The sequence below is a fragment of the Gadus macrocephalus genome, chromosome 4 (genome assembly GCF_031168955.1).
Source record: "Gadus macrocephalus chromosome 4, ASM3116895v1".
NCBI classification, from domain to species: Eukaryota; Metazoa; Chordata; class Actinopteri; order Gadiformes; family Gadidae; genus Gadus; species Gadus macrocephalus.
Window position 1 is genome coordinate 26,420,238 of NC_082385.1, and position 21,159 is coordinate 26,441,396.

Sequence of the window (21,159 nt, forward strand, 5' to 3'; positions counted from 1 at the left end):
ACTATAGTGCAGAACCACCACCGACGCTGACTGCCTGGTTGGCAGTAGATCTCGTCGGGCCGGTGTTACTCTAGCCTAGTTGGTTCCTCTGTGTTCGGCGCTCTCCACGCGTCGCTCTGCAGTAGCAGCGCTGCAGAGGGGCCGGACATGACTAATGTGCCTGGGGTCTTTGCCAGCTCAGGGAGGAGGTGAGCCCTACTCACACTGGAGAAAAAAAAAAGCCAAACGCTTTCGTTTTAACACCTTTTATTATTTTATTGGTACACTGTGTGAGCTATAACAGATGCTGAACTGTGAAATCTTTTTTTATTTTTAACCTGCGGTAGAGACGCAAACGAAACAAGCTAACCAAAGCATATGATAATACAGAGATAGCTATATATACGGTAGAGGATAAGGGCCACATGTGATTATTTTCTTTGGAGATCTGATTTTAAAGTCAGGATTCTGAGATTAAAATTATTGCAGAATTATTGGTAGGCTGCCTGTATTGAGACTCTCACTGAGCCAAGGTCATTGAGTGTCACTGTGCAACATACAGGATGGGAACCACACACATATTTATTTCAAAGGTGATATTATACCACCAGGTGTGATTGTGATTAGCCGTTACAAGCCGTTTTAAAAATCGGCATCTTCTGAAATCACAAGTGGGCGTGTCCACCTAGATTTATGACGGATAGATGAGCAACGTTTGCCACAATCCACTGGGTAGGCTGGTAGACTGATCTATACAGCACACATCTAGGTGGACACGCCCACTTGTGATGTCAGAAGAGGCAGATTTTCAAACCAGCTTGTGACGGTTAATCCCACTGACACCTGGTCATGTCATGTAAAACAGTGCTCTGGAACTACGTTGCATCGGTCACATCCTGGTCTTCTTACCGACATCCACCCAAGGGTTGTTCGTGTTCGTCGTTTCTCAGTCGGCTTCGTTCCGCCCTCGCGACGGGTATCGGACGGCCGCGTTGACGACGTGCGTCCTCCTGTTGTGGTCGGCGAGCTTCTGGTCGGTGCCGCACACCAGCCCGAGCGGAGCCCCGTCGCGGCACTGGCGGCCCGCGCCAACGATCCGCCAGATGGCCCGCTGGAACCGCCCCCCAGCCAGCGTGTTTAGCCCCAGGTTGCACAGGGTGTTGGCGGCCGCCAGAGGGCGCGAGATGACATACGCCATGTGGATGCCCCTCCTCGCCTCGCAAGACCAGCCTTTGGTCTCCAACCTCAGCGTGCGGAGCACGTGGTACGGCAGGAAGCACACCACAAACCCCGCCAGGATGGCCAGGGGCAGCCGCCGGGCGCGAACACGGCGGGGGCTGGCCTGGTACGGCCCTTTGGCGAGCTCCCGAACGATGGCCGCGTAGCACGCCGCCACCATCGCCAAGGGGAGCAGGAAGCCCAGTGCCGTGAGCACATGGCTGTACCACCCCACAGAACTAGACCTCTGGCTGGCAAGGTCCACGCACATGGTACCATTCCCACATTCGGAGAGTATGTACAGCATGGGCCCAACCCCGGCGATGGCGGCTGCCCACGCCACCGCGCACGCAGCCAGGCCCCAGCTGCGGCGCTGCACCTGCGCCGCACAGAGAGGCCGGGCCACCACCAGCCAGCGGAAGGCGGCCAGGCAGGTGAGGAGCAGCACGCTGCTGTACAGGTTGAGGAAGAAGGCGAAGCGCACCAGGTAGCACATGTAGGCGCCGCTCTTCCACGTCTCATCGTCTTTGTAGTACTGCACCAGGAAGGGGAGGGTCAGCATGTGCAGGAGGTCGGCCAGGGCCAGGTTCACCATGATGACGGCGCTGGTCTTCCATGGCCGCAGCATGGTGACGTAGACCCCGATGGCGGTGAGGTTGCCCGCCAGCCCCACGGCGAAGAGGAGGCCGTAGGCGGCGGGAAGGAAGTCTTTCTTGAGTTGGTAAACGGCATCGCAGCAGTCTGTAGCGTTGTTGGGATCTTGGAGGAGGGGGCAGAGCATGGTAGGCACTGGGGTCTGGCAGGGGGAGGAAGACATGTTACAGTTTTTCTCGATTGTATTCACACAAAAAATGGAACTATGCGCACAATTCTGAAAACTTGAAGCTCATGTATCAACTACAAGACTCCAGACTGCTAAACTCTAAGCACAATTCCACTGTTTTCACATTTTTTGCTAAACTCTAACCCAAATCTCCTCATTTAGCACACTTGGTTCACCTGGATCACACTGGCCTTCAAAACGCAATAACTATTTACCAAAAAGTCGGACTCACTTCTCACCTGTTCAAAGTCAACTGGCAAAACACTTCGATCATGTGTCAGAGCATTAAAGAGGACTCGTGAGCTCTACTCTGTTGTAGATATGGTCCTTTGGCCTGATCAGGATTGGAGGTGTTTAGAGTTTTGAGAAATTGAGCTATGGTTTCAGAAAACTTGTTTAAACGATTGAGAAAAACTGTAAGAGTACGTAAAGGGAGGCGATAATGTGGGGAAATGCTTTAGGAATTGTTGGGAATTTATGATGTCCTGGCAATGGCAAAATATGGAAAAAAACTATCCTTGAGAAAGAGACGATGCAAAGGATTTACACACAAAAGGAAACAATAAATACATATTTTTAATTAAATTTTGTGTCATTGCGATAGTGAGATTAATTTGAATGTAATTGAATTAGTTTCCCATTGTAATGTTAATATGCAGTCCAACCCCCCAAAAAACGGGCTAAAGTTTTGGTAGGTTTTCTAATCTCATCAACATGTACTTTGTAATCGTTTCTTTTAATTGTTGTTGACGTTCAACTGTGAGCGTACAATGTTCTCTCTTAACTACTCCTTCCAGACGCCTTTCTAAACACATATGGTGGAGATGAGTAACCAGAATAGTAATGATGATGATGATGATGGTGGTAAACCAATTATAACACTGTGTTTCAGAAGAGGGAAAGAAACTGAAAGAACATAAACACACAGGCAGCAGAAAGCAACACACAAATTTCCGTCAAGAAATGTTAAATTTGAGTCTTTTCTAGCTTCGACAATCGATCATCGCCTCAATTAAACTCAGTGTGGGCACATTGATTGAAGTCAGTCATAACTGATTCATTAATCTCATTAAACAACACCACAGTTCAAACTATTCAGCCATATAACTGATTACTCCACGCGAAATAGAATGACTTCACCAACTAAGCAGAGTAACTCTATTGATCAGTTATAAACGGCCTGTTACATACAACGGCTCCAGATATATTTGAAGGACTGCAGTACTTGTTTGGAAGCATAACGTGCACTATGACTATGGCTTTGCAAAAGTAATGAATAGCTACTTACAGGAGCAAACTGCAGGTCCGTCAACTGGCAGTCACTGGTGACACATCTTGACAAACACACACATTCCCACACAGCCCCTGCTGTAGCCACGCCCCCACACCATCCTATTTGCGATGTTTGTTAACCTGCCAGTCTGTATGGTGTGTGTATGTGTGTCTGTGTTTGTATGTGTGTCTTTGTGCCAGGGATGGCACTAGGATTTAGAGGCTGGGGGGGCTTAGCCCCTAGCAGTTACCGAAGTGCATGTGCGTGCGTAGTGCGCACCGAATTCTATCAGGGCCTGTTTTCTGGCTCAATCTCTTTTCTTTACTTGCCTTAAAACCTCCTGCTTCCCTCTCCTGAGTCTTCAGGATGTCCTCCTTTTTAAAAATATAAATAAGCTAAACAAATGTCAGAGTTTATATGATTTAATTCTACATATTATATACATATAGCAAAGGCCGTTCAGCAAAGTCACAACTTTTCTCGGTTTTGGGACCTCAGTGGTGGAACGAGCTCCCTGCCACTCTCAGGACCGCAGAGTCGCTCACTATCTTCCGAAAAAGACTCAAGACTCACCTGTTCAGAGTCCACCTCGACTCTGCATAGCCACCCTCCCCCTTCTGGTCACCATTGTTCACTGTATTGTATTGTGTTGCATTGTATTGTATTATAGTACTTAACTGTGTAGCAACTGCAGTAACTGCTATCATTGCTGTAACACGAGGAATTGGTTAGCCTAGCGATTGTTGTACTTGCACTTAGTTCTATGTACATCCTTTCTGTACCGACAGCGATATATTGTTGCACTTCTTATGACAAATGTACTTATTGTAAGTCGCTTTGGATAAAAGCGTCTGCTAAATGCCCTAAATGTAAATGTGAATGTACATATTGGGGTGAGTTCAAGGAAAATAGGTTAGAAAATGTATCCATCTATGCGCTCTCAGATTATTTTTTAATCCAAATTAAAGGCAATTTCTAATTGTATTAGTATTTATTTCAACGCATATTCTGGCGCATTATGTTAAGTGCAGGCATGTTACGATTTCCTTGACAAAAAATAAATTGTAGGGGGGCCTTTTGAACATCATGGGGGGGCTTACCCCCCCCCCCCCCCAAAATAGGCCTAACGACGTCCCTGCTTTGTGCGTGTGTGTCTATAAACCTGTGAGTTGGAAATGTGTGTATGAGATAAGTCATCACCTTGTAGGTAGGGCTTGTACAACAGAATGAGTCAAATTATGTTTGTACTGTAATATCCTAAAGCAATGTAAACATACTGTGAGCTAAGCTTATTCAAACGTTGCTTTGCCACATCTCTCATAGGAGAAAGTTGTGGGGGTTTCCAACACAACAATGTCTGATGAAAGCCTGAAAACAAGAGCCAGGAAATAAGACAGCCCGTTAGTGAATCATCCACAGAGGAATTTTCTGATTAGAAATTGGTTTCCGTGTCCAGTCTCAAACAGGTTAGTGATTACCAGGAAAAGCTAATCCCTAAACTTCAACGCACATATTTTACCTGATATTACAGGAAACCGCCAAGGAAGTGTTTGGCTGTGTCCAGGAATGCTTAATAATTGACCTAAATATACCAATTTAACTTAAAGGATATTAAATTAGTTTAAAGTAAATCTTAGACTTTTTTGTTCAGTTTAGTTTGGGTTTTGCAATTCCTCAAGCTGATTTCTGTCAAAAATACAACATCAAACCAACACAAGAATCACACACAGGTTTACAAATGTTTATTTTACAAAACAAAGAGCTAGAAATAACATTTTTATTAATTTAATTCAAATTAAATTTAAACGATTGATCTAATTGTGTTTTCAGTGTGTCAGTATGTGTGTCTGTGTGTGTGGGGTTGATGTTGATGTGTATTGGGGTGCAGTCTTTTATATAGCATCAAAGACAGAGAGACATAGAGATAGACCAAGAGCGTGAGAGAGAGAGAGAGAGAGAGAGAGAGAGAGAGAGAGAGAGACATAGAGATAGACCAAGAGCGTGAGAGAGAGAGAGAGAGAGAGAGAGAAACATAGGTGGCAATAAAGAATGATAGAAGGAAATAAAGAAAGAATGCGACATATTGGAAGGAAGGAAGATAGAAAGAAGGAATAAGAAAAAAGAAGGCAAAATAAATAAATAAAGTACGCCCAAAAAGAGAAGAGGGAAGATAACAGGCCATAAAAAAGAAGGATAGAAATAAATTAAGAAGACGTTAAAAAACAGCAAAAGCGATCAAACTTCAGAAACATACATCCAGAATGGTTCTCTGGAAAGGGCTGTTGCAATGCATTGTGGGAGGATGAAGCCGTTTGGTTTGAGCGGTAGAAGGGAAGGGGTAGAAAGGTAAGGTAGAGAAAGTGTGTGTGTGTGTGTGTGTGTGTGTGTGTGTGTGTGTGTGTGTGTGTGTGTGTGTGTGTGTGTGTGTGTGTGTGTGTGTGTGTGTGTGTGTGTGTGTGTGCAGGGTGGGCGGGGAGGGTCGGGGGCCGGGAGGGATGGGGGGGGGGGGGTTCTCTACAGCTTTGGCATCCTGGCGGCGTTGAGACGCATGGGCACGCAGGACGCACCCGCGGCGTAGCGCATCTCCCTCAGCATACCGCTCCACTCCTTCTTATCAGCCTCATACCTGACGGAGGAGGAGGAGGAGGAGATGGAGGAGGAAGAGGAGGAGAGGAGGAGGAGAATGGGGAGGAGGTGGAGGAGGAGGAGAATGGGGAGGAGGTGGAGGAGGAGGTGGAAGAGGTGGAGGAGGAGGAAGAGGTGGAAGAGGAGGAGGAAGAGGTAGAGGAGGAGCAGGAGAAGGATGAGGAGGAGGAGGTGGAAGAGGAGGAGCAGGAGGTGGTGGACGAAGAGGAGGAGGTGGAGGTGGAGGGTTGAGGAAGACGAGGAGAAGGTGGAGGAGGTGGAGGTGGAAGAGGAGGGGGTGGAGGAAGTAGTGAAGAAGGTGGAGGAAGAGCAGGAGGAGGATGAAGTGGAGGATGAGGAAGAGAAGGAAGAGGAGGAGAAGGAGTAGGAGGTAGAGGGGACAGAGGTGGAGGAGGACAAGGAAGAAGTGGGAGATAGTTGCGGAAGTTGAAGAGGAAGAAAAGGAGGGAGAACAAGAGGAGGAGGATGAGTAGCGAGACGGTGAGTAGGACGTGGAGGAAGAGGAGGCAGAAGTAGGCAGAGGACGAGCAGTGTTAAGGTCATCAAAGTACACAGAGTCCACAGTGTGTATATATATCTATAGCATTGCCCGGTGTGTGTGTGTGTGTGTGTGTGTGTGTGTGTGTGTGTGTGTGTGTGTGTGTGTGTGTGTGTGTGTGTGTGTGAGTCAGCCGCTTACTGCCAGACGTCGGTGACCTCGGAGGGCGCCACCTCCTTGTTCTCCATCTGGACGATGGCGAATCCGCCCACGGCGTACAGGGAGCCCCCCGTGGACACCAGGTTCACCGAGCTGCGCTCCTGGGGGAAGTCTGTGAAGGGCTCCCACCTAGACCGTCGCCATGACAACCATCGTGAGGTGCTTTTCAGTGTTTTGGCTGTCGTGGCTAAAATACAGTGTTTAGTGTACAATGTGTGGTGTATAGTTTAAATGATTTAGCTTGTAGTTGATATAGAATTTATATTGTTTACAGTGTATCTTTTATCTAGTTTAACATAATTAGCTTGTAGCTTGTATTTAAGTTATGTTGAATAGATGATGTTGTTTAAGTTACATTGTGTTGTTTTGTTATTGTGTATAGTATAGCGTGTATCTTATATATATATAGTTTACCATATTTAGCTTGTAGCGCATACATAACTTATATTGAATAGATGATGTTGAATAAGTTAAATTGTGTTACAGTGTATAGTATACCGTGTATCTTATTTATAGCATACCGTGTTGTAGCTTATACTATTGTTTATCTAGTGTATTTCTTGTATATATGCTATACAATGTGATACTTAGCCAATGCAAGTATTCTGCTAAATGCCTTTGTTTATATGGAGAAATGTAGCTACAGTGCTAGCACCTAGGCTACTGAGCTTTAGCATGGCCACCAAACGCAAACATGTGTCATAGAAAGATTGTTAAATATGCCCCGAAAAAAACTCAACCGGTCCTTCGACCAATAAAGGTTAATTTGTCAAAGGATCTGTTAAGGGTCAATTTTCCCTCACATTTGAACTGGGGTTAACGTACTTGTTTGTGGCGAAGTCGTAGGTTTCGCACATGTTGCTGAGGCCTTCCTCGTTGACTCCTCCCACCGCGATGATCTTCCCGTTGTGGATGACGGTGCCAAACATGGCCCTGGCTGTCACCATGGCGGCCAGCTCCCGCCACTCAGACTGCTTGTGGTTGTACACAAACATCTTGTTGAGTGCTTTGCTGTTGGCCACAAAAAGACAAATGAAAGGAGTTTCAAATGTTGTATGTTTTATGTCGTTTATATGTGGTTCATGCTTTATAAACCATGTGGCCGTTTGCTATTCGAGCAAAGTTGCTTTCTTTAATTATCAAAATATCATCAATCATGATGATCTTAGTTTGCAAACTTAATCTACTCAAATTAATTCCAATGTGAATTGGCATATCATGGGTAGCTCTCTAACAGAAAAAAGTACAGAAAAGGCAGCATTATATTGCTATCTATTGAGGGGTCAGATATGCTGCTGTAGGCTACTGCATAATACAGACCTGCTTCAACATCAACATGAGAGCAATTGAAGAGAGATAATAATAGGCAAGAGAGGAGTCAAGGACATTAAACAGGATGTATGGTGAGACTTGTTGATTCAAACCAGCAACTGTTAATTACTGTGAAGTTAAACTACCTTAGACCCATGACATTAACATGATGCTACGCTGGATGCTTTGTAGCCTATATCTAATAAAGTGAAGAAGTAGGCTATACTTCATTCATTCATGCTTCGTTCATTCAATGAATGGAAGTATTAGCATGTTAGCATAGCAGATGGTATTGTAATGGTAACGGCTGCTTGCTGCTTTCCTGGTGGTAGATTGACAAGCAGAGTGATGTGTCACAGACAGCTGTGACTGCCAGAATGTGGTCAACGCACACACATACACACACACAGACACACGGACATACAGCAGGCATGTATCACGTATACCTTAGTTAAAGTAGGCCAACTAAGATAATTCACTCATTGCATCCATCATTGATTCTTCTTAGGAACCAACAAACAGATCAATACATGAATGAATGAAATATTCATGAAATATTTAATGGAGTCCCTCTTGGTTGCATTAATTCCGCAAGCAAGCTACCAAGCCCAATTCATTGACCAATTCACTCATTCACCGTTACGTCCGTCGTTCATTCATTCATTAGTACACACGTTTACTCACTTGTCGTCGGTCTTGCCTCCCAGGCAGTAGACTAGACCTTCGTGGGAGACCACAGAGTGGCCGTGGATCTTCAGTGGGAGCTTTTTGGACTCACTCCACTTCATCTTCCTGCACACAATCAGTAAATGAGGATACATGAACATCAGCGGGATTATGCATCCACTGACCAATGTTGTCATTATCTACATTATGAATACATCTACGTGATCATATTCTATATTGAGAATACATCTACATGATCATCATCTACATTATGAATACATTACGAATATGAATACATACGTTATCATAATCTATATAATGACTGCATTATTATTATCTGCATTGAAATTAATCTTCTTTATTAAAGGGTAAGTAATATGCACGTTGTCAATATCCATGCATGATCAATATCTACTTCATATCTGTCAACCTACAGCCTCAACGAACAAAAATACATTAGCTAAACATTATTAATTTGTTTTACATCAATCCATCTGTTTGTCTGTCTTTCATCCTTCATCTGTCTGTCTGTTTGTCTGTCTGTCTTTCTGTCAATAAAGCGATAAAACACATTATTACTGAACACTGATCATTTTCAATAATGTCAAAATAAACAGTTTTCCATGAAGTAGGGCTAAAAATCTCAATTTAAATTCTAGCTTCAGAAACACAAATTAAGTGTTGTAGGAAAAAATCCAAAATAGACATAAGACTAAATCAACATTGCACCGCACTGCTTAAAAATTCCACCAAAGATTGTGTGATTTAAAATGTCTCCATGACGTCTGGCATATCAGTGGCTGTTTGGACTGAAATAGATGATTGAAATCGTAGAACTGCCTTCTCTCCTTCTATTTGTTCTACTCCAATCTCTTTTCTTTTGTCCTTTCTCTGTATCAGATTCTCTCTGGCGCTTTCCCTGTTTCTCACATTTATTTTGACATTTATTTTCTGCCTCCAGCTCAAGCCTTAAATTATATCTATCATAAATGATCTACTTAATGTTAGCAAGTGTTAATTGGAAGTTATGTAACTGAATATCTAGGTCAGTAAATTTTGTTAGATGGAAAAGTTTGGAAGAGTTCTAAAAACTAAAACATTGTTCATAGTTTTAACATTCAGGATACAAAACAGTGTTCAAATTTAAATACCATAAAACAATGTTAAATTATCAGACACATTAGTAAATGCAGCTAAATGCAGCTAAATTATCAAGCAGCTAGCCTAATAATTTGCCTAGCTATGGTCCTCCATTGTAATTATCATGTAGTGACTCAGGTCAGATGAAAACATCTAAACAGAAGAGGAAGAAGGAGAAAACAATGGCAACCACTCATCACTCACTCAACGTCAAAACACATAACGGTGTCCAAGGACTCGTTGGACTGGAGGTCTTTTCCAGCGATGGCGAACAGAATGTTGTTGCTCTCTCCGATGTTGAAGAGGCACCGAGGTGACGGCATCGGAGGAAGGGCCGTCCATTCTGACATCAACGGGTCCAACTGTCGGACAAATGATTGAATCCACAGTCAGGGGAGTGTCGTGTCAGCTAAACCTGATCACATCAGCGTTCACTTAGTCAAACTAAGTACTAAAAGGCTTTTGAATCCTGCTGTGATAATCAGGGGGCTGTGAGTAATGAAGGTTTTTAATACCATGAGTTTTGCACACTATTGACTGACTTAAAAGTAATGGGCAATGTGGGGTTTAACGAGTCTTACGTAAATTACAGTTCTGAAACACAATAAGCTATATCAATATAACACTCTTTAAGATGTACATATATTATGTATAAAAACAATAAACTATAAACCCAGGGAATGGGGAACCCAGGGAATTCCCCAGGGAATGGGGAAATACAAATCTACTTTTAGCCCCCCCATATTGTTCCTTTATGTCCCTTACATGAAGTTAGGGAAAGGGAGTTGCATTTCTTACGGTGTAGAAGTAACACTGCAGGGGCGCGTCTTTATCCTCCTCGTCCACGAACAGCCCGCCGATGATGTACAGCTGGTTGTGCGTGGAAACGGTGCTGACGTGGTTGCGGGGCACCTGCTCCGACATGGCGGCCAGGAAGCACTCGTTCTCCGCCACGTCGTACGCCACCGCCGCCGTGTCGCTGATCATCACGATGAACTCCCGCACATACATCCCCAACCGACGGCTGTCGTTGAGGTAGCCGGGCAGGAGGCTCTCCTCCTCCACCTCCTCCTCGTCGCCGTTGACCGCCCCCTCCTCGCCCTCCTTCTTCGGCTTGGGCACTACCTCCGGCAGCTTCCCCTTGAAGGCGTCGCTGACCGCCTGGATCTTCTTCTGGAGCTCGGGGCTGGCCTTGACGATCTCGTCGGCCTCCACCTTCTCCTTGAAGTACTTCTCGGGCATCAGGCGGAAGCGGATGCAGTCGAAGGCGTCGACCAGCACGGGCAGCCGCTTGTCCTTGTCGTGGCGCACCCACGCCATCACAAACTCAAACACCATCTCCTCCCTCTCTACATTGAGCGAGTCCCCGCCGATGACGGCGAAGAGCTCGTGCGCGGCCAGCTGCAGGAACTCCTCGTCGTCGTGGAGCAGCTCGAAGCGGTCCGCCACGTAGTCGCGCGCCGCCACCGCCAGGCGGGGGCAGCTGAGCACCAGGCCCATGCGGAAGATGGCCAGGCAGTTGCCAAGCGACAGCTTCTTCTGGAGGTAGTTGACGCACACGGTGAACACCGACGGGATCTGGAACCGGTTGGCCAGGGCGAAGATGTCCTGCACGTTGTCGTCCGTCAGGTCGATCTCCGCCGAGTAAAGGTAGCGGATGACCATGTCAAGGATGCCGGGGTTTATGTCCTCCAGCACCACCTCCTTGGTGTCCTCCAGCTCCTTGCCGTCCTCGCCAAAGAAGATCTCCCGGAAGTAGGGGCTGCAGGCGGCCATGATGAGCCGGTGGCAGGGGAAGCTTCGGTCGCCCACCTTCAGGCTGCAGTCCACAAACTTGTTCTCGTTCAGCAGCTCCTTTAGCCCGTCCTGGAGCAGGGTGCTCTGGAACAAGCGCAGCTCCTCCTTGATGGCGCCGGGCTCCATGGTGGATGGATGCGGTGATGGGAGGGGGAGGAGAAACAGGGGAGAAAGAGCGAGAGAGATACTAGGAGATTGCGGCAGGTAGGTCCTCTTGGTGCTCCGTCACCGGCTGGAAAGGACAGGGGAGCAGGAAGGCTGCCCGGCTGAAGACCCTGAAACCTAATCTTGGGCTCACCCACCCCCCCAATGCACTGACGCTCCACACTAAATATAGCTGCTCTGCCCCTCCTAACCTCAGGCTACAACCACCCCTGCCTGTGAAGCGCCTGGGCACAGCTAGCTACCACTAGCTAACCCCATTGGGCGCTTACACTGGGGCCCGTGCAGCTGCTATGTCCAGACTGAAGGAAGCAACTGGGGGAAGGGGAAAAGGCCCAGGGACTGGGGGGGGGGGGTTCTGTCCAGGGACACGCCTCCCCCACCACCAGCCCCATGAGTCAGTACCCCAAAGTACTCATGCGCTAACGCTAAGGCTAACACTGGACAAACTCACAATGTAACGGTACCATCATTCTACTTTTAATAGCGTGTTGCGTCGTGGGATTTGTGTTGGTGTGCTAATGCAGCGGCATTAACGCAGACAAGGTGTTTGATGCTCCGGTACCATCCCTGCCAGCTCCTCCCTCGTTCATTCATCTGTATGAATTCAGTTACATTCGGTTTTAGGACCACGGTGTGGTCAAGCTCTTTCTAGGAACAACCTTCATCCGCGGTCGCAGAAACGAGGACTCACAGGGAATACAGAACACCAAGCTTTAGGCTAGCTTCAGGTTAGCTTTGGATTAACTTGGGTTACTTTAGGTTCGCTTTAGGTAGGCGTTGATTGTTACGAGGAGTAGTAGAGTCTGCAGTGCTAAGAATAGATTTTAAAATAGACGGCGAGAGCGAGCAGCTGCTTGGACAACAGATGAGCGACAGATACTTGCTGTTCTGCCCCCCCGCCCCCCCATCAGCAAAATGGCTGCCCTTTGCCCCCAACACACACGTACTCACACAAACACACAGTCTTTTGGTTTATTGTTTTAAACTGACCAAGTCATCTTCTTTGTGTGTTTGTGTGTGTGTGTGTGTGTATGTGTGGGTGGGTGTGTATATGTGTGTGTGTACGTGTGTCTGTGTGTGTGTGTTTGCATGTATGCGTGCATGTGTGTGTGTGTGGTTGGTGTTTGCATGCGTGTGTTTGTGTGTGTACATGGCTTTTTCTCAGTTTAACACATTTTATGCTCCGAATGAGCAAAACTTCCCGGACAGATTCGCTTACACCCTTCAGTATTCCTTTGTTTGGTGTATATATATATGTTGTTTTCAGTTGCAGGGGCTGGGGACTGAAACATTGAAGAAGCTCCGTCTACAGGGAATGAATCAGTATGGACTTAAAGGGAGAGTATTTAAAGTCCTAGGAAAAGAGTGTTAGATAACAAGTTCTGTGTGTGTATGTGTGTGTGTCTGTGTGTGTATGTGTGTGTGTGTGTGAGTGCGCGACTAAAGATAGATCCCCCTCCGCCAGTAGGAGACTCTGGGCGTCTAGTGTGTAATTTAAGCCCAGCAACATGTCGTATTGTGCCTTCGAGTCGGCCGATAGGCAATCAGACTCGGAGCAGGCACAATTACCCCGCCAAAGCTGCAAAGGAACACAAGCATTCAGAAGTTGTTGAATTTCTTTAGTTTTCGTTTATTTTTTAAAAAATTACATTTCCTTTGGGTCGTGGATACGAGCGCAGAAATCCAATATTATAAATAACCTTTGACCTCATCCGAAATGTCAAATGATTCTGGATTCACAGATGGTCCCAGGTGGATCTGACAGGATGACGTCATCACGGTTGAACACAGGAAGTGACCTCGTAGTTGATCTCCGGGAGTTGACGGGAGTGACAACTCGGGTCATTGGTCCCCCACCCCCAACTTTATTAATTAGGAGCATGTAACACAACAGTAGAGGGCAGTATACAACTGTGTGTGTGTGTGTGTGTGTGCGTATGTGTTAATCTCTCTAATATTACTGCATTAAAGTTGTCTTTTTTTTTCTTTTCTTTTTTTACAAATTCTTCGTGTGTTGAGTTTATAGTTAAGGCAACATAACAAACACAAACTGACGTCACATTAATAAAGACCAACATAAAATAAGAAAACAACAATCACAACGCAAAATTACGTATCCTCAGACCTACATACAAAAATACACAAAAAAATAAAGATTATTGTGGAGTTGTCTTCCTGCTTGACCTTATCATTTAATATAAAACGTTTACAAATTGTAAATTACAAACCTCCTGTCCCAGTATAAAACACAGTGAAACTCAGAAAACAGTACGGAAAAATACAGGTAAATTCAAAAAGCAGTAACAGTACTGTATGGATAATGCTTCCGCTACATGTGGGGCGCGAGTTCAGCTTGTGTGTAACCTTGTGTATAACCTTGTGTGTAGCATCTGATAGAACCCTCTGGAAGGTTACAAGCATCTCAGGACCCTGCAACTATATTAAAAGAAACTCCAGCAGAGATTCAAACCAGAGGTGTTGATCATCCCTCAAACGCTGGAAGGTTCTTCCTACTGGGTTTAAGTAGAATCACATGGAGGTGATAAGTGGTATATATGTGTATATATATACTGGGTGGGGCTGGCGTGATGGGTGGTTTGCCGTGTATTTCCTTTCTTTCCACGGCAGATGGTGACATATCAAACATCGGTGTAAAACAATGTATTTTTTCAGCCACACCCCAGCCACACCCCTCCCCCCTCTTTCTCCAACTGAAATCTAGACACATGATCGTTGTATTTAACCTCACAAGAAGTACTGGTTCATATTACAGACCCATAAAACCTCTTATGGGGGTACAGCAGAGAATGATTTTACCGGATGATCGTAGTGTGGGTTGCATGACATGAATTTCTTCTGAAGAAGTTTGTGAGTCAATGTGATGTCATGAATGCCCGAGCAATGTCAATACGCAACAGTTTAATGAGTGAGCGAATGGACAACTGTATACTGGAAGGATATATATATATATATATATATATATATATATATATATATATATATATATATATATATATATGAGTGATTGAGTGCATGGGTGAATGTTATGAGTGGGTCAATGTTTACATGAGCAAGTAAATGAACGAATGAATGTTATATAAGTGACTGAGGGCGTGATTTAATGTGTGAATAAGTGATGCCATTTGAGTAAATTAATGGATGATTACTAAAAGGATATATGAATTAATGAATGTAAAATGGCTCATTCTATTAATGAGCAAGTGTCATTTGAGTGAGTGAATGGATGAATATGTCAATGTATACGAGTGAGTGAATGGAGGAATGTCATATGAGTGATCGAATGAATGAGTGAATGCAAAGGATCATCATCCTAATCAGTAATTGCCATACGAGTGAGTGAACGGATGAACATGTGAAAGTTAATTTGCTGAGTGAGTGAGTGATCGGTCTAATGCATATATGTCATACGAGTGAGTAAAATAACGACTGAATGGATGAATCTCATATGAGTGAGTGAATTAATGAATGAATGAGGGAATGCAAATGGGTAATCGTCTTCATCTGTAACTGCCATACGAGTGAGTGAACAGGCGAACATGTGAACACGTTATTTTTGTGAGGTGGTGAGTGTTTTAATGCATAAATGTCATATGAGAGAGTAAATGAATGAATGACTGAATGAGTGAATGCAGAGCATCATCATCCTAATCAGTAACTGCCATACGAGTGAGTGAATGGATAAAAACGTGAATTCCCTCTTAGTGAGTGAGTGAGTGAGTGAGTGAGCAGTCTAATGCATAAATGTCATATGAGTGAGTGAATGCAAATGGAGACTCGTCTTAATCAGTAACTGCCATAGGAACGATGAACACGTGAACACGTTATCTTAGTGAGTGAGTGCGTGAGTGAGTGAGCGGCCTAATGCATAAATGTCCTACGAGTGAGTAAATGAGCGACTGAATGTAAAAAGGGGCGTGGCAGCGCGTGGCATGGCGGTTCATCAGTGCGTCCCCGCCCCTGTGGATGTCACACATGTCCGCCTGCACTCCTCCTCCGTGTCAAAGCGGTTCTTGTTGCCGTTGCAGCCGCCGTACCAGAACTGGGCGCAGGCGTTGGCCTGCTTGTCGTAGTACCAGCGGATGTTGTAGTCCCGGCACGGCCCCTGGTCCAGGACCAGCCCGCAGCGGGGGTCCAAGGGGGCGAACTCTGGAGGATGGGAATGAACCAATGAGAAGAGAGGAAGAAGTTGAAGAGACAAATAAAGAGGATGAAAGTGGAGATGAATGTAGGATTTAATCTGTGGTTGAGACGCAACGGATAAGTGAGGTGAAGGGACCCTGGAGAATTAAACGGGGCAGACAGAAGCAAACGACGACAAAGGATGAGCATTAAGCAGATTATTATCCAACGCAACTTAAAAGGGGCTAAAAAGGAGTCAAAGTGGTCAAAGCGATTGAAATAAGAGTGACTATAAAAAGGGTCTAGAAGACCAAGAAGCATGGACAACATAAGCTATTGGATTCCTTTTCATTTTATTGTATTAGTATATAAGTAGTCTGGGTCACAGTAGTCCAGCTATGTTATAGCAGAACTCAAAGAGGGAGACGGCCCAGAACCTGGTCAAGGAAACCGACTACTTTTACTACTTTTTTTATACGATTTATGATGACTATATGCTCTGTAAGGTGACCTTGGGTGTCTTGAAAGGCGCCTCTAAATTAAATGTATTATTATTACTACAGCTCAGACCTACACCTAGTTTCCTGTGTCGTTAACGAGACAGAAGAAAACAAATCTGCCTGAGTGGATGAATTCTTTAGAGAGAGGTTTTACTATGTTTGTTTCTTTATTGGCCAGTCTTCACGGTATTGAATCGAATTTACAGACAATGTTTTACATTTGACGACTACCGGGTGAGTTATGATCATCAACTACCTGCTTACAGATCACTGCCTCCTGCAACATGATTGGTCGCTACAAATGTGACGCGAATGAATATGAAACGCTCCATTTAGTGCGATGAGGGCTCGTCTGCCTTCAGACCTGAGATATGAACCTAAAGTCTTAGTTGTGAGATTAGTAAATAAACTGTCAGTCTCAGAGCAGACAGAAGCCAACGAAACCGGAAAGAAAGCCACAACCAACTAAACAGACAATAACCGGCAAACACAGAAAAAATCCACACGGTCAGAATGAAATAACAGACCATAGCTCTTTATCTTAGGATTCATTCTTATTTACAAAAGTGTTGAAGGGTTACCTTTAGGTAGGGCCGGTCTGACTACAGGCACATACTGCACAGATGTCCCGTTTGTAGAAGACGGGGATGAGGATGAGGATGATGATGACGAAGACGACGACGATGAAGAGGAAGTGCCAGAGGAGGAGGGGCTCTCCCTGGCCGGCTGAACTGGTCTGATGGTGGTGGGGTTGCGGTTAACTCCTTCCCCTGCTGTGGTGGTCTGTATGAAAGGAATCCACAATGACAGTTTTCTAAAGCGACTCAAAGAGGTATTTTTTTACTCCAAAGCAGAACAATAATCAAGCTGAGAACCATCAAAGAGTAATCACGGCGTTGGAAGAAGTCCGATAAAAGGACTGTGAGTGGAGAGTAGCGGAACCACAATTTAAGATTCTGTGCTGTCACACGAGGATAAAAAAGCAATTTGTGTACTATGCAAGACTTAAGCGCTCAGCACTCAGACATAAACATGACTAAAAGTGTTTGCGGAGAAAACTCATTCCTCATTTTGCGCACTTCATTCATCTCCAAGATTTGAAAACTTGGCAAAATCTCCATAGATGATGGCAGAGCAACATTGTGTGTGATGTGAGCCGTGTGATTCCCCCGTCTCCATGGATACCCCATTGGTCTTAACAAAAAAAGTTTGTCTGCAAAGGACATATTCGGTCTTGGCCAGCCAAGATAAAATGTTCTTATTTGTCTGTATGCTGCTGCTTTTACACTGCTTAACTTAAATATCCACAATATCCATATATAACCTGGAAATATTATTTGGTTTTGTGTCTCTATGTTCTTAAAGGGGGCATATTTTACCAACAGGTTTGAGTGTGGTTAGCCGTTACAAGCCGTTTGGAAAATCAACCTCGTCTGACATCACAAGTGGGCGTGTCCAACTAGACGTATGATGGATAGATGAGCAACGTTTGCTACAGTCCATTGGGGAGGCTGGTAGATCTATTCAGCACACATCTAGGTGGACACGCCCACTTGTGATGTCGGAAGAGGCAGATTTTCTTGTAAAGTCTAATCGCACTCACACCTGGCGGTATAATTTGTCACCTTAAAACAAACAGCAATGCATCATTAAATCCAAAGGGTAAAATCGTCCAACGCTAAAAATAAATCTCTTTCCCAGCATGCATCAGGACGTGTACCTGTCCCGTGGAGGATCCTCTAACTGTCTCGGCCCCCACCTCCGGCCGTCCGTGGACTTCGGTCCTGACGACGACGCCACTGGTGCTGATGGTCTGGCCGCCTCTCTGCAACTCCTGCCCTCCATTGGGCCGCTGGCCATGGCCGGCAATGCCATGATTCCCGTTGTTGCCGTGGTTCCCGTTGTGTCCGTTGTTCCCGTTGTGTCCGTTGTTCCCGTTGTGTCCGTTGTGTCCATTGTGGCCGTTGCCGTTGTAGCCGTTGGTAAGACGGTTGTAGATCAGCGCTCCGTTCTCGTCCTCACAGAACTGGCTGACCAGCTTGGACTCCAGAGCTGCAGATAATGACACATAAAATCAGAAAGGACGTTGAAATCCTGAACAACCCCCGAATCGATCAGTCGAGGTAGGAGAGGATGCCCTGTCCTCTTAACTCATCTATTATTACTCATAGGAAGTAGGACTTTAAGTATTGTATGGTTACTCATTAAAGGTGACATCTGCTGGTATAATATGTCACCTTTAACGCACAGCATGTGCCACCATGCCACCAGTCGCGCACAGACAACAACAATTCCTTGTGCTGTAACAACCAGGTACTGACGTCAATTCCATTAGCATGGTGCAACACCGTCAGCTGCTCTCGCCCTTCTTACCCGGGAGAGTGTTGAAGTCGTCGATGAGGAACATGTGCTCCGTGTCCGGGTCCGAGGCGATCAGGTTGAGCTCCCGGAGGAACTCGGCCTGCGTGGGGTCCGAGCTGTTGACGATGCCCAGCGCAAACATCTCGATGTTGGCGGCGTGAGCCTCGCGCACCGCCATGTCCAGCTTCACCGACTCCCTCTTGTCCGTCTGTCCGTCGGTGATGACGATGGCCACCTTGCTGACCCCGTTGCGGGCGCTGTAGAAGGCCTCCTGGGTGGCCTTGCGGATGGCCGTGCCGGTGTACGTGCCCTCGCCGATGTAGGGGATGTTGCGGATGGCCTGCTTGACGTCATGCTTGGTCATGTAGCGCGCCAGGTTGAACTGCAGCCGCACCTCCAGGCTGTACAGCACCAGGCCGATGCGTGTGGCGTTGCGGCCCACCGTCACGCGGTCCACCAGCGCCGCCACAAAGTCCTTGATGATCTCGAAGTTCTCGGGTCCCACGCTCTCGGAGCTGTCGATGACAAACACCAGCTCCATGGGCCGCTCCTTGCACTTGACGCCGCAGCCTGGGGGGGGGGAATACCGCCGGGATTGGTTAAGACCGCCGGTGTTGTTGTTTTTTTTCAATGACCGCTTCAAAGACTATCATCTTTCAAGGACTTCAATGACACTGTTTTTATTACTTCCCATAACTCTTTTTTAATGATGACTGTTTGTCAAGGACTTCTATGACTTTCTTCCATTTATCGATATACATCACATGCACATCAAATCCACAGTGATATGGTAAGTGTTAATAGACTCATGCCACCTTTTTACACGAAACATTCTTACCACAAATTTCCTTGATCATCCGAATAATGTCGTCTCTCTGAAAGCAAAAGAAAAACTTAAATTCCAAGACCAAAGGCAGAAAATAGTTTCTCCTTGTCTTTAAATTGACATATTATATATTATACCACCAGGTGTGAGTGTGATCATCTGTTACAAGCTGTTTTGTTGCTGGATAGAACAGTGTTCCAGCCTACCCAGTGGACTGTAGCAAATGTTACTAATCAATCCATCATACACCTAGGTGGACACTCCCACTTCTGATGTCAGAAGAGGCAGATTTTCAAAATGGCTTGTAACGGCTATTCACACTCACACTTGGTGGTATAATATGTTGTCTATAATGAATATAAAAGATTAAAGTCACATTACTTACAGTCAGGCCCGCTTCACCTTTGATGCCTGGTCGACCCTACAAGGAAAAAAACAAAGGTAATTTATGAATCTGTAAAGGTTTAACTTTTTGAAGTACGCTGCACACTCATGTTCTCCACTTGTCAGCATTAGCATGTTAGCGCATCTTACTGATTCTCCAGGGACACCGGCATCTCCAAGGTCTCCTCTGATTCCCTTCAGCCCTCTCTCCCCCGCCGAGCCACGGTCCCCCTGTGGCCACATGAACCCTAGGTTACCACCACAAGCACTGCACTCGTGAAAACAGTGTGTTTCCATTTTTACAACTGGGTCCACTCACTTTAGGCCCCTGCACTCCCTCTCCGGGCGGGCCCCTTGGCCCAGACACACCCTGTGACCCCTGGTCCCCCTGAAGAACACGGAGAGAGACAAAGAATGAGATGCAGAATGAATGTATGGGGATTGACAAGTCATCATTTTAGCATATCTGCCTTTCAAGGGAAATACTATCTGCATTTGTATAATCTTAAAGTAATTTATAACAGCAAGACATTGAAATGTGTGCGTTAAAATCAAACCTGTTTTATGTTTAAACTGGATTACATTCTCCAAACCAATCAGGATCGGACATTGTTCTGGTGTTGCCGTCATAGCAATCGTGCTGTATATCGGCATTTAAAGTTGCATCCTTGCTTACTAAATCTCTGACGACAAAGAAGTATAAATGTAAGAGCAGGTTTTGGCCCATACCTTGGGTCCCTGAAAGCCTTGTCCTGGGGGCCCAGTGGGTCCCGAAGGCCCTGGTCTTCCAGTATTACCCTGCCAAGCAGAGAGGGCACAGAGTAAGTTCACATTCACCATCACCTTCCAGGGTCATCTTCCATGATCAGCAACCTCCTCATTATCCTGGTCGTTACAATTCCCATCACCACCATCACCCCCATCACCACCACCACCATCATCATATGCGTCATACATCGCAAGGTCCATCCCAATTTACAAGTGAAGGAAGACTCCAGCGAATGTACTGGGGAACATTCTTCTGAATTGTTAATTGTGTATCTCATCTGGGTCACTCTGTACTAAACATTCAGAGGACAACGTTCGTCATTTTAATATATGGTTCGCTTTAATATTCTCACTGTTAGCCCATGGCCTTTTTCCTTACGAAGACGAATAACAGTGGCGGGAGTTTTAAGAGTTTCTAGCGACCACTTGGTTAGGCAGACTGTGTCCAAGGACGACGTTGAATAC

The 21,159-nt window shown here is 45.6% G+C and overlaps 3 protein-coding genes and 1 long non-coding RNA gene across 5 annotated transcripts in view; 1 reads left to right on the forward strand and 3 right to left on the reverse strand.

The window, feature by feature from the left end:
- The window catches only part of LOC132456445 (uncharacterized), a 1,755-nt gene extending 1,471 nt beyond the window's left edge, over positions 1-284 (forward strand). The window contains exon 2 of the long non-coding RNA XR_009525478.1: positions 8-284. This is a non-coding gene — a long non-coding RNA (uncharacterized LOC132456445). The remainder of the gene's footprint in view (positions 1-7) is intronic.
- LOC132456444 (2-oxoglutarate receptor 1-like) overlaps positions 1-3,428 on the reverse strand; it is a 70,765-nt gene extending 67,337 nt beyond the window's left edge. The window contains exons 1-2 of the mRNA XM_060050794.1: positions 3,309-3,428; positions 823-1,993 (exon numbers count right to left, since the gene is read on the reverse strand). Coding sequence (XP_059906777.1) covers positions 926-1,978 — 1,053 coding nt within the window. The 5' untranslated portion in view covers positions 1,979-1,993; positions 3,309-3,428 and the 3' untranslated portion in view covers positions 823-925. The remainder of the gene's footprint in view (positions 1-822; positions 1,994-3,308) is intronic.
- A 2,352-nt stretch (positions 3,429-5,780) lies between these two features.
- Positions 5,781-12,017, reverse strand: LOC132456443 (kelch-like protein 41b). Its single transcript, XM_060050793.1, has 6 exons — positions 10,552-12,017; positions 9,958-10,115; positions 8,632-8,739; positions 7,462-7,647; positions 6,619-6,765; positions 5,781-5,919 (listed from the first exon to the last, which is right to left on the reverse strand). Exons 1-6 carry the CDS (start codon positions 11,674-11,676, stop codon positions 5,808-5,810), a joined length of 1,836 nt encoding a protein of 611 aa, XP_059906776.1. The 5' UTR covers positions 11,677-12,017; the 3' UTR covers positions 5,781-5,807.
- Positions 12,018-14,732: 2,715 nt separating this feature from the next.
- The window catches only part of LOC132456442 (collagen alpha-1(XXVIII) chain-like), a 30,352-nt gene continuing 23,925 nt past the window's right edge, over positions 14,733-21,159 (reverse strand). The window contains exons 27-36 of one of the 2 annotated variants that reach the window (XM_060050792.1): positions 20,656-20,724; positions 20,246-20,314; positions 20,077-20,157; positions 19,928-19,963; positions 19,555-19,591; positions 18,729-19,286; positions 18,076-18,407; positions 17,799-17,814; positions 16,937-17,116; positions 14,733-15,882 (exon numbers count right to left, since the gene is read on the reverse strand). In XM_060050792.1, the coding sequence (XP_059906775.1) occupies positions 15,677-15,882; positions 16,937-17,116; positions 17,799-17,814; positions 18,076-18,407; positions 18,729-19,286; positions 19,555-19,591; positions 19,928-19,963; positions 20,077-20,157; positions 20,246-20,314; positions 20,656-20,724 (1,584 nt within the window). In that variant the 3' untranslated portion in view covers positions 14,733-15,676. Of the gene's footprint in view, positions 15,883-16,936; positions 17,117-17,798; positions 17,815-18,018; positions 18,408-18,728; positions 19,287-19,554; positions 19,592-19,927; positions 19,964-20,076; positions 20,158-20,245; positions 20,315-20,655; positions 20,725-21,159 lie in introns of those variants that run through there. The other variant, XM_060050791.1, reaches the window with a different exon arrangement.

What these genes read in the sequence shown, in the direction of transcription:
- LOC132456443 (XM_060050793.1), bottom strand. Translation starts at nt 11,676, where the DNA reads ATGGAGCCCGGCGCCATCAAGGAGGAGCTGCGCTTGTTCCAGAGCACC. An exon ending in TACGACTTCGCCACAAACAA is followed by an intron (nt 6,766 to 7,461) that starts GTACGTTAACCC and finishes GCGACGGTCTAG; the next exon opens with GTGGGAGCCCTTCACAGACT. An exon ending in GAGGTCACCGACGTCTGGCA is followed by an intron (nt 5,920 to 6,618) that starts GTAAGCGGCTGA and finishes CTCCTCCGTCAG; the next exon opens with GTATGAGGCTGATAAGAAGG.